General features: G+C 32.1%; 1 protein-coding gene across 1 annotated transcript in view; it reads left to right on the forward strand.

Annotated features, from left to right (window-relative positions):
• The window catches only part of CXXC4 (CXXC finger protein 4), a 23,995-nt gene extending 12,542 nt beyond the window's left edge, over positions 1-11,453 (forward strand). Inside the window, exon 2 of the mRNA XM_017877067.1 lies at positions 7,397-11,453. Coding sequence (XP_017732556.1) covers positions 7,397-7,441 — 45 coding nt within the window. The 3' untranslated portion in view covers positions 7,442-11,453. The remainder of the gene's footprint in view (positions 1-7,396) is intronic.
• Positions 11,454-12,187: the final 734 nt, after the last annotated feature.

Below are 12,187 nucleotides of genomic sequence, written 5' to 3' on the forward strand. Positions count from 1 at the left end.
AAGGAAGGAAGGAAGGAAGGAAGGAAGGAAGGAAGGAAGGAGAAAAAGAAGGAGGGAGGGAGGGAGGGAGGGACAACAAAAGCTACATGTTATTCTTAGAACTATAGTTTTAATCAAAGTAAATTATTTTGGTGATAGCATCTAGTTGACAGAAATATTTAGAATTAATGTTTTCTAAATTCCTTTCAGTAGTTCATAAATGTAAAACATGCTGTGAATTTTAGGCGGAGTCTGTCCCAGTGGTTGTATGGTTCATAATAGGTTCTGAGCCACATGAAGTTCAGTGACTACATCCAAAATGCTACTTGACTTAGCCTAACAGGAAATTTTCTATTAAACTTATTTTCACTTTTATGTAATTAAGAAATAAATATTTCTCAGATCTCAGAACTGTAATAATAAAAGAGATACACCATATTGATTTGCTTATGGAGGTTAAGTGTAACTACTTTATTTTCATATAAATTAGAGGGTGTCCAAATCATAGCTTTGATAGTCAGGTTAAACATCACCTCTTAAGATAAAGTGACTTCTCATTTTCTAGTATTTTATATGAATATTTACACTGACTGCTTTAAAATTAACCAGATCTTCAAAATTGTCCAACCACTTGGTCTGGAAAAGACTCCTCATTGTTTTTCAATGGCTAATTCACAATGAACTCACCTAATGCTATATTGCTGCATTCAACAGGAATTACTTGAGAAGAAGTTGAATTGTTGAACTTTTATACACACATATATATTCATATATATTCACATATATTTATTTAGAGTCTATAACCACATATATTTATACATATGTATACATACAAATGAAATATGAACATACGAATATATATAAATATTTTCAATCATTCTTGAAGGTATAGTATTGATTTTATTAACCTAATTTTTACTTTATAAATCTTAATTTTACTTCTAATTTTCTTTCACATTCTCTCTTACACATAAGGTTAAATATATAAAATTGTTTTGATAAATACCTTTTAAATTTGTGAATTATTGAAAGATTTTCCTCTTTCTGTTTACCATGGTACCACCGTGCTATGTTTTATTTTTATATGGGTAAGAACATTTTAGCCACTAAAGTACCCATTTATAATACACTAAATTTGCTTATTTGTTAGAATGATGTGGTTTGAAGTATTTTTACCAAATGTAACTGAAATAGAATTATACACACATAGCATTATCAAGAGACTTGCTTAACTAAAGTAGTTACATTAGATCTATGGCCAAAAGTAGGTATATTTTTTGGTCACTTCTGGACCAGTGTGAATCGTGGTGTTAATCTGTCTATCATTTTACCTCCCACCAACCCACTCCCACCCTGTACACACATTCTCCTTTAGACATCTGTTTTCATGACAGGCTTTATCACCATATGGACTTGACTTAGTGCCTTTACAACATAATATATAAAGTCATCTTTCCATTTTCAGAAGTTAGCTAGGTTTACCTTCTAAAGTCACACTGTCACAGTCTAAAATCATGCTGTCACAGTGGTGATGGTGACTGTGGTGGTTGCAGTGTAGGAGTGCAAGGCAAAGAGAGCAACAGGAGTAACAGCCAAGGGAGAATCAATTATCAATGAAAAGGCCATCTCTAGTTCTCCATCGTTAATTGGAGAAATCTTGGTCACAAATGGCAATTTGGAAACCGAAATATGGAATGTTTCCTATAATAATATTTAAAGCCTCCAAAAGTTGGAGGCTTTAAATAATTATCTAGTTATTTGGTACTTCCCCCTTTTTAAATAGAGGTCTAATATTCCAGTTAGTGGATGATGTTGAAAGTTGTTTTTAGTTTATATTTAGATAATGACCAAAATAAGGTGTGATTATACCAAAGACATACAGTTATGTAAGAAATGAATCTGGATTATGAGAAAAATTAATCTGCTATACATTAAATACATAATATGGATTTATTACAACACAGAAGAAAAAAGTGAGGTATAATTTTAAAAATGGAAACAGTATATACTTATATTACTCCAAATATTAAATTTAGATATTATTAATAAAATCTTGTCTTGTTTATAATAGCAATAAATTATTGGACTGTGTGATTATCATTAATGGTTCTCTTATATTATTAGCCTACACTATACCAGTGTTTTCTAATAACTCTATTATAGTTACTAGACTATGATTTCTAAAATTTATCGTTTACAAATGGAATACAGAAACATCTTTCTGCTAAAAGCTTGTTGGGGAGGTGTTCACCTTTGCTTGGTATTATTTTATATCATAATTATTAATTATTCAAAGATTCATATTACTATGCATTAACTTGTGTCAATCTCGTTGTTCACATTCACAATACTGTATGTGTAATACAATTTCCCATTTCTCCAAGTAGATTTTGAAATTTTGTCAGTAATATAATCAAGAACCTGTATAACAATGTTTTAGCATTCTTCGTGAATCAAATCAGAAAAAAAGGTAGTTTTTTTCACCATAAGGAACCTTCTTGCATTTGTTCATCCAGAAATTTCTAAAGTTTGAAAGTTTTATATGTAGCCACAAATGAAATCTATATAATTGAATAACTAAAGGCAAACAATGGGGTCCATTATTATGTTTTGTCATATTTATTTGCATACTTTCTAATGCAGAATTTCAGTGATTCATTAAGGTCTTTGCATTCTAGTGTGAAATGATAGACTTGAATACAGTGAAGGTTTCCAGTAGCAAGGCCTCAGATGCCCAGGAGTCTAAGAAACTTATAGTGGGACTCCTTATAGTGAAAACAGTATTTCAAAAGGTTATACAATAGGTGGTATTGGTTAACTACAGCCTGAAATGACCCTAAGATTGGTTGGGATAAAAGCATGCTTCATGATTATATGGGAATCATAAAATGATTTCATGACTTTTGTTTCTTTAAGAAGAAATGGGAAAACAGGAAATTATTTTTGATCAGTATAGAAATAATGGTATCCCCAAATAGTGACCTCCAGTTGGAAATCATGAGAGCCGTCTTGTTTCACAGTAGAATTTTGAAGGCCTAGGTGAGTCACTGAAATTTTTGATTTGAAAGTATATGAATAACTATTGGAAAGATAGGTTTAACTCTAGTTCTAGACATTTCTAGGGTCATAATCATGATCTCAATTTAAAATTGTATGTATTTAAGGTGAATTTCAGCATCAAAAGTTATCATTAATTTCCTTTTTGAAACCTCAGGTCTAACATTGTTAAAAGTTTTAAGTGCAATTTTTAAAATATTGCTACATTTTACACACTGTACCTAGATACGAATGGCCAATCCACATATCCTCATATGCACAGAGTTAGAGATACCCAGTGTTCACCTTTTAGGAGCTGATGTTTTATTAGACTTGACATATTTATAACAAGAATATGTAGATGCATTCTTCACCTGAAGATACCACTTTCCATGTGACTGCTTCGCAGGTATGAAAAGAGAAACATGCTAAAATCCTTAAGGTGAAAGCCTTTCGTATTCTTTATTATTTTAGGTTGTTTATTTCTTCACTGCTGATTTAATGAAAATCAAACTGAAATATATATCTGCCAGGAACATTATTAATTTTTTAATTTATTTTTAAAAGTAAATATAAAACGTACTCGGACTTGGATTTTAATCATTCTTTTATTCAAGGAAATTCCCTTATTTTTCATGTAATTTAGGGAGAAACAGAAGACTCCTTTAGACTTGAGGGTAGTGTTGTACCTGGCTTGTGTAGGGATGAATTCTGTGGAACACTGTGCTTTACAGCAGTACAGGAAAGAGAGCTGGGACTGCAGGTTTCTCCACAGGCCTCCTGGGAGCAAGATGGCTGTTTGTCAGTGTTTGCACCTGCATGAACAGTGAAGGCTGCCTTAAACGATGCTGATCAACTCAATTCTATTCTTTACCTCCCCACCCCCTTCTCTTCAGGGGAATCTGGCTTTCCTGTCACTCAGGATAAAGATCCCCTGCAAGCAACACTGAGATCCAGAAAGTCACTGTAATCTCATCAAGAGTGTGAATCCCTAGCTGGGACTTTGAATTTATATAATCCAAAGGTAGCTAGCTGGTCAGGGTATTTAATCTTCCACATTGGTGTGCTGAGCCCCCGCACCATTTAAAAAGAAGTCTTCTTACAAGGATAACCTCATTAGTTGACAGAATGAAAAAATATGTGTCCCCAAATTAGTATAAACTTAGTTAGACACCTATAGTTTTAACTCCACATTTTATCTATGAAAACATTGTTGCTACACCCAGCTTGGCTGAAACAAACTCAATCAGTCCTAAAGTACATTTCCATTGTATTCCTGATGAAAATTGGGCAGGAGATTAAATATGCATCTGTTTTGGGTAGGCTACAGGACCCTAAAGAGTTTTGACACTTTTAAAATCCTGAAATACAACTGTTAGTTACAGAAACCTTACTACAAATTTCTGGTGTGTGTCTTGATTATTTTCTAATTACTGCACCAGTAGTTTTCCTGATTTTTCTCATATATTTTATTTGGCGATTTCCCAACTAATCATTTTTAGGCTTCTTGACCTCAAGGATCTTAACATAAGGAGGAAATAATTTTTAAAAGAGGCTTCTCTGCTTACCTTCTCACTTCTCCTGCAATAAACTGTCCATATTCTTACATCTGGGGATGCATACTGGTCTCAATGTATGCATAGTAATATCATGATGCACAGTAATATCAAGTAAGTGTAGAAAACCTTTGCTCTGCTTTTCTCATGTTTGCATTGTTTATTTAATCTTTACTGCTAACAGATATTGAGAAATGATTATCTTTTTTTCCCACAACAATGACCTTTGACCCTAAGTGGCATTTTATAAGCTTACTTTTTCTAAATGTTACAAATAAAATTGAGTAACTGAAAGGGGCACAGGAGGAGCAAGAATTGGAAAAGAGATTTAAAAGTATATCTAAGACATAAGGACTTCATCTCATTTAAAAAATGTACTCCATATATTTTTGCTGTTTATCTTCGTAAACATATATGTTTATCAAGATACAAGATTACATAAGTATATATTTATAATCTTGTTTCCAGTTGGCATCTGAGAGTAAGTTGGCATCTCTGTGTCATACATATACACATAAATGTGAATATATATGAATATATATGCACATGTTTATTTTTCATATGTGAATCTGTAACCATAGATCTATAATTGCATGAATATGCTTGGATCTAACTTATCTTGTTAGAAATGACTACATTTATATAAGTGTGCATACTTATATGAGATTTATTCTTAGTTGGCATCAGCCAGTGAGTTAGCATCTGGTATAAACTTTTAAGTTTTCATTTATTGCTTTTGTATGTGTATAAGGCATGAATATTAGAATGGGAATGTTCTATTTCTTATTACTTCACATAGCTTCCTAATAATGATTAAATTAATGTAATCAAAGCATATAATTATTACCTTTATTCAAAAGTTAACTTTAGAGAGTAGTGAAGGGGTTTTTCTTACCAACTAAATCAAATGATAGAGATTCAGGTATGCATAGTGAGCTGGAAAGGAGAAAACCGATGAAACCATCAGGAGTAAGACGTAACATGTTAATAAGATCAGTACAACTTCCATGAGAATAATGAACTTTTTTGTTTGTGCTTTTAGGAAACGCTGCTCGGTTAGATTTTGTTCTGTATACGTATATGCAAACTTGGAGTAGGAAGATAGTCATTTATCAATGATTTGTTCTTAATACAGTGATTTTGAAATTTATTGTGTTTGTTGTTAGGACAGTCTTTTTAACAATTATTTTAGTACAGATAGTGAAAAGCAGGTTTGCTTTCCAAAATATTTTATTGATTTCTAATTGAAATCCTAATCAATACTTTTATTATTAGATGACATAATTACAATAGGACAATGTCAACCAAATAACACGTGTGAGAAAGTAAATAAAAGCTAACCTCAATTATTAGAGAGTTTTTAGTAGAATTTTGTATTTATTTTCTGAAATCCAAAAATCAAGTGCTATTAACAATATTTTAAGATGCATTACAAGGAATGTGTGTATATGTATGTGTTCATGTGTTTTTGTTTACCTAGTAAATATATTGGCACTTACATTCAACACGTCAATTTATATACTTATTTATCCTTAGCAGCCATTTTACGATTTATACAGGCTTGTTGGGCTGGTCTAAGGAATAAAATCAACTTTCTTTTACAGGAGAATGTATTCTTAGCTTGTTGTTTCTTGCATATCTTCACTGCATATTCATGTGATTGTTTTATGTATACCATTAGAATACATTTTAAAGAAGGATATGGCATGAGGAATTATTGGATGTTAATGTACATAGAAAATTCAAGCTTAACTACCATTTACCTAACAAGAAAACCTTGTAGTAACTATAAGCTTTTTATTAGGAAGATTGTTTATACTTTGGTGCTAGCTTGATAATTCTTTGGAGAAACCATTTATGGTATGTTTACAATTCAATAGGGTGGTTATTCTTCATTGAATATCGTTGATTAGTAATCAATTTGCTTTTATATTTATTAATTTGTTGAAAATAGAAACTCACTTTGAAACAGTGATATGTTTTATCAGTATAGTTCTCATTAGAATTTAATAATTGATAAGTATTGCAGGTAATATTGATATTTGTTATCATTCCGTCATTTAAGAAAATCTTTAGAATAAATTACTTAACTGAATTTTGAACATCAGCTTTGCATAATTGGATATGTATGTATATATTGTGATTTTTGTACATGAAACAGTGGCCTAAATTTCAGTTTCAGTTTTCGGTTGCATTTTTGTTAGGGTGGTTAGAGGCACAGTAATTTAATCATAGTCATTTTAACTGCATAGAATGCTTATATGTCTCACTCATGTTTAAGACCATGTGCATAGCTGACTGTGTCTTTAGAAATACAAAAATACAAAATAAATATCTATCATTAGAAATGACTAATGTAGAAAGCTAACTAGCAAAAGTGAATCTTTTCTTTTTTCATGATGTGATTGTGCCTTCTGTGTGCATGTTATTGTGACAGTAAGATGATCCACTCAAAATGATGTAGGCATTCTGCAAGGCAGATAAAGATTTTAAGTACCTGTGCTGACTGGTCTTCCTAATATTGGTTAAGAGGTTGAACTTTCCCTTTATTCTGCTTCCTATGTGTGTTTCAGGCTGCATTTCCTATATTTTTAAACCAATATGTTTTAATCAGTATATTCAGCAAGTTAGCATTAAATTCAATATTCTAATTATTGTCATGTTATAAGATTGAGCATTTCTTCTTTTTATTAAATGTTGAAATATACAAGTCATTATGTTGTATATTGGTAGCTAAAATATTATTGAAGTGTAAAGGAGAAAATCTAATTTTATATTGGCATAGAAAGAAAGCTTAACTTGTTTTCTTGCTCTTTTTTTTATAGAGAACACCTGTTCCCAGCGCTGAAGCATTCCGATGGTTCTTTTAAAGCAGTAGTATATCTTATTTTCAAGGCATTTGGAAATGAAGGGCAAACTAATGTCTTGTTTTAAGAAACTGCTTAGTCCACCACTGAAGAAAATATCCAGAAATTATTTTCACTTTACATATAGGGGTTTCTTCAAAAAAAAAAAAAAAAAAAAAAAAAGGAAAAGAAAAAAAGACATAAAAATAATGTGGGAGCTTGGAGAATTGGCCAGTCTATTTACTTTCAATACACTGATTCTTTCTTTGATGTAATTTAGCTATAGTAGTGAAGTTGTTGTCTATTTTGAAAGTGGCTGTAAAAAATAAGTTTGGGTAAACCCCTGCTGTAAAATCATGTATCTTTGCAAAGTACATATCTATACTTCATTTTCAAATATATGTGTTTCAGTACTGTAAACTGTACAGATAGCAGCTTGTATTTTGTGTGTTTAGACACAAGGAGACAATCATGTCTGAGCATCTATGGAGATTAACAGTTTGTACACAACAGTATGGTTCTGCAAGTTAAATCTGGAGCAATAAATTTTAGCTTTAACTATTTTTTGCCAGTGGTTTAGAAGCAGCAACAGCACTGGCACCATTTTGCCATGCATCTTTCCATAGAGACTTGATGCCAAGTTTTACAAGACTAAAAGATGATGATGCATCCACCAGTTACCTTCAGTTTTATTGTTATAAGAGGGGAAGATGTTATGAAAGTTTCAATTAATCTTTTGAGCACTATATTAGAGTAGTGGTTATGCACTTGCATTGCTTACAAACGAGCTGTACAGAAGGGTATACCTCCCAAATACTTAGTGTAGTTGACTTGTCCTGGGTTGCACTGTAAGGCGGAGTACTCAGAGTAGTTGGAAAATGCAGAATCAGTTGTATAATTTTTTTTATAAAAACAGTGGTTTTTATCTTAGGAGGGGAAATTTGTAACTGACTTTTTTCCCCAGCCCAGCATGGGCTGTATACGTTTTATTGTTTCTTAATTGTTTTCTTATTTTTTCTGTAGGAAAAAATCTTAATAAAAACTACCCCAATGTTTTCATTTCATGTATGATATTAAATGGGTAGTTTTAACACTTGAATATGTTGAAGGCTTCTGCCTTGAGGCAGGACTTGCTATATTTTTAATTTACAAAGAATTAAACATATTCATAAAAGTGAGGCATTTTATCTCTTTTTATTTTCTTTTCTCATAGCCACCCAGTTGGACTAGTGGTCTTCCCCCAGTCCCTCAGTAAAATGCTCCATTGCTTCCATTTCCATTCTTGTCACTTGACGCTTTCATCCTGAGAAGGCAGGGCTGCAGTCTGTGGAATTTCATAAATGCAAGACATACTCCTCCCCCTACAATCTACACACAAAGGATCTAATGCTTCATAGAACCTGTGCTACCTTTTCATGTAGGAGTTGGTTTTCTTATCACAGTCAGGTTTCCTAAGACCATCCCATCAGGACAAATATTTACATTTCATTTTATTTTTGTTTGTCTCAATTATAAAGACTATTTTCAGTTTCAGGAGTAGAACAGGGTTAAGCAAAAATATGTAGCGTATAAAAGTTGCCTACTGCAACTTTTTGTTCTTTGTCCACTAGCCAGTTGATTTAACCCACTACATCCATTAGCTTGCTGAAAAATGTTAGCAAAGTAAATCACGAAAAGAAAGATAATTTGAGAAGAGAATGGGTATGGTACAATGAAAGAGGCTGTAAAGATTAGGTAAGACTAGTAAGTGAATATTTTTAAAAATTTAGTTGTAGATTTGAATGGGATATGATAGGACAGAAAAGATTTTTTTAAAAAACAGAAAGTGTTTCATGGTGAAAGTATTAGGGGAGGGTGGACAAAGCATGCACACATGCCAATTTGAAAATCAAGTGTGACTTACCTCACATAGAGTATGAATACATGGTCCACAGTTATGGTCAACAAGCATTTTCAAGAAAAACTCATGATGTGTTACACCCATCCATGTGTAGAGATGAGAATGAACTGATTACAAGCTAAAATGTGCTATATACTGTATTAATTTTGAGATAGCTTTCTACTTGATGTATATTTCTTTCAGGGTTTCTATCTAGTTAGAATTTCAGCTTCCGCTGTGGGACCAATCAGAGCTGTATGAGTTTTTTGTTTTGTTTTGTTTTCTTTTTCCATTATTTTATATTATTTTTCTTTGTTTTTTGTTTACCAATTTGCTAATTAATTACAAGTAAGTGAAAACTTACTTTCACACTTGAATAAGCTTGCCTTGCTCTTTGGAAAATGATGATTGTTATTAATGAAGTGAAACAAACTTCTAGTCAGGCTATATTAGGCATACAATAACATAAAGATCTCATAGCAGTATACTGAGAGTCTAAAATACATTCTAGTATTGCATGTCTTGGTGTGCTTTTGTTTGTTTGCTTTTTAAAATAACTAATGAATCTGTATATTGTAAACTGTGGTGTTTTACATGTCAATTCATTTTTTAATGAAAGAAAATTTGTTGATTACTTAAATGAGAAAGTTTAGCGTTTCATTCATTCTCTTATGTTTTTTATTCTTGATATTGTTCTTTTATACCACCCACTTTTTAATGTTTTTGGTTAAACTCCATTTATATAATGTAGGGTGCATATAAAGTTCTCATTGGTGATGTTGAAGAAAGAGATGACTCTTCTGGCCTTTCTCTAGTTTTCTTTTTCATATGTCCATGTACTGAGAACTTGTAAATCTTATCATTATAAACCTAAGGCAGTGATTTGAAGGTTTACATTTTCATGATTTAAAATACCAATGAAATGTAACTTTTAAAATTCCTCACTGTATGCTTTATATTCACTCTCAAGAAAATTCAGAATGTAGATTGTGTGGACAACTATATATACACAACTTAATAATTATATATCAGATAAACTGAATAAAAAACTTTGTAAGAGTGGTTTACACACACAGGATCTTGTCCTCCCTAGGCATGGATAGAGAGATGCCATAATCTGCCAGCATTTGGGGAGAGCATGGTAAATACTTGAGGCATTGATACATAGTGCAGTGAGCCAATTTCCTTTTCAGTTGTCACTCAGCACCGTAACATCACGAAGAACATCATTAATGCAAACCTCTCACTAAGCCTTCAGACCAAAGTGGCTTTCCGATGGACTCTGCCTGTCTGTCTACAAGTGGAGTCAGATTCAAAGTAGAAATGTATCCATATTTGGGAGAGAAAATAGGAAGTCTTCCCCCACTGTAGGAGTATGTAAAGATGTCTCCTGGTTGCTTAATTCCCAACACTCAAGTTCCTTCTTCTAAACACATTTATAGGGAACGAGGGATGGTGGGCTTATTATGAATTAATATTAAGCAATCACTAAAAGAAAGGAATGTTCTCTTCCTTTCAATCAGAAACCCTGATATGTAAGTTGTGCAATTAATGCTAAAGCGTATAAAGTCTTTAAGCTGATAAGTATCTGTAATCAAATAATGAAAAAAGGAAAGCCATTAAATGAACACACTATTCAGGGTCAAATATGTTCAGCAAAAAGCCGTAGTGGGTCTTTGATCATGGTTAGATTCACAGTGATATCAAACAGTTGGTTCTCATGTAACAGCTAAATGTTTCAGATTTTTTTTTTATTAAATTTGGCATTTCACACTGAGATCTGTATTCCTAGTGAATAAAAGACAGCTACTATATTAGGAGGGATTCCATTTTCACAATTGCAAAACAGATATTTCAGGAACATGGGCCTCAAAATGTACTCCTTTCACAGTGTTCTCCTCTTCTGAACTGTGCAGTTATCTATTAAATTTTCTAATAGATATTTGTGTAAGGTGTATGTATGCTTGTGCAATTATTTAAAAAGCGGTTTTGGAAAACAGTGTATTTATTAAAGAAAATTACTTATGGGGCATGTACAAAACTGTAAAAAAAAAAAAAAAAAAGTAAAAAAAATCACATTCAATTTGCCCAGTAAAGTTGTTTTTGTGAAATTTCTGTGTTGTTGAATAAAGGACTTTAACTTTAGTATTCAAAATATCTTCTAATTTTTTTCCATGAATAAATTTTCATTGGTGGGGATTTTTTAAGCCAATGAGCATATGGATCCATAAAAAAATTTAATTTTGGTTTAGAATTAAAAAGTTTAATAATCCCTACACTTGCCCCCTTTATGTCCAGTAGAATGAAGTGGCTTTGTATAAGTATTTTCATGAAACAACTCCAGGGGAATTTTCTTTTTGTTTCTCCTTATATATTTTTTTTCTCATAATACTGGGAAAAGAAAAAGGAAAAAGACATGGTTCCTTTATCCTAGTTTCTAGAGGAATATATTTTTGGTTGAAAATCAAAGGTGTAAATAGAGGAAGAAACTGAAAGCAACCAAAATTTCTCCCTCCTTTTTCTGGCATCTGGTGTTGGCCCGGGAAAGAAAACATCCAGGGCCATTTTTTTTTTTTTTTTTTTTTTTTTTAACCGTGAAATGCCAAGTCTTGGTTGGATGCCTAACTTGAAAGCATTAATTGTGCATGAAGAAATATGAAACACTGGAATTCTGTCTTCAGCCACTCTCAGCAATACTCTGAGATGAAATTTTTATTGTGTTACTTTTTTTATTATGGAATATTGTGGTCCACACAGGTTAGTTGATAGTGAATGTGCTTAACACTTATTTCACTGCTTCTCAGTACAAGGTCCAGTTTTTTTGATGCCTTATAAACTACAAAAATACGTAGAACATGGTTTTATATCTTGGAAATATTTACTATGGTTTC

This window comes from Rhinopithecus bieti, unplaced genomic scaffold, assembly GCF_001698545.2.
Source record: "Rhinopithecus bieti isolate Rb0 unplaced genomic scaffold, ASM169854v2 scaffold_9690, whole genome shotgun sequence".
Lineage (NCBI taxonomy): Eukaryota > Metazoa > Chordata > Mammalia > Primates > Cercopithecidae > Rhinopithecus > Rhinopithecus bieti.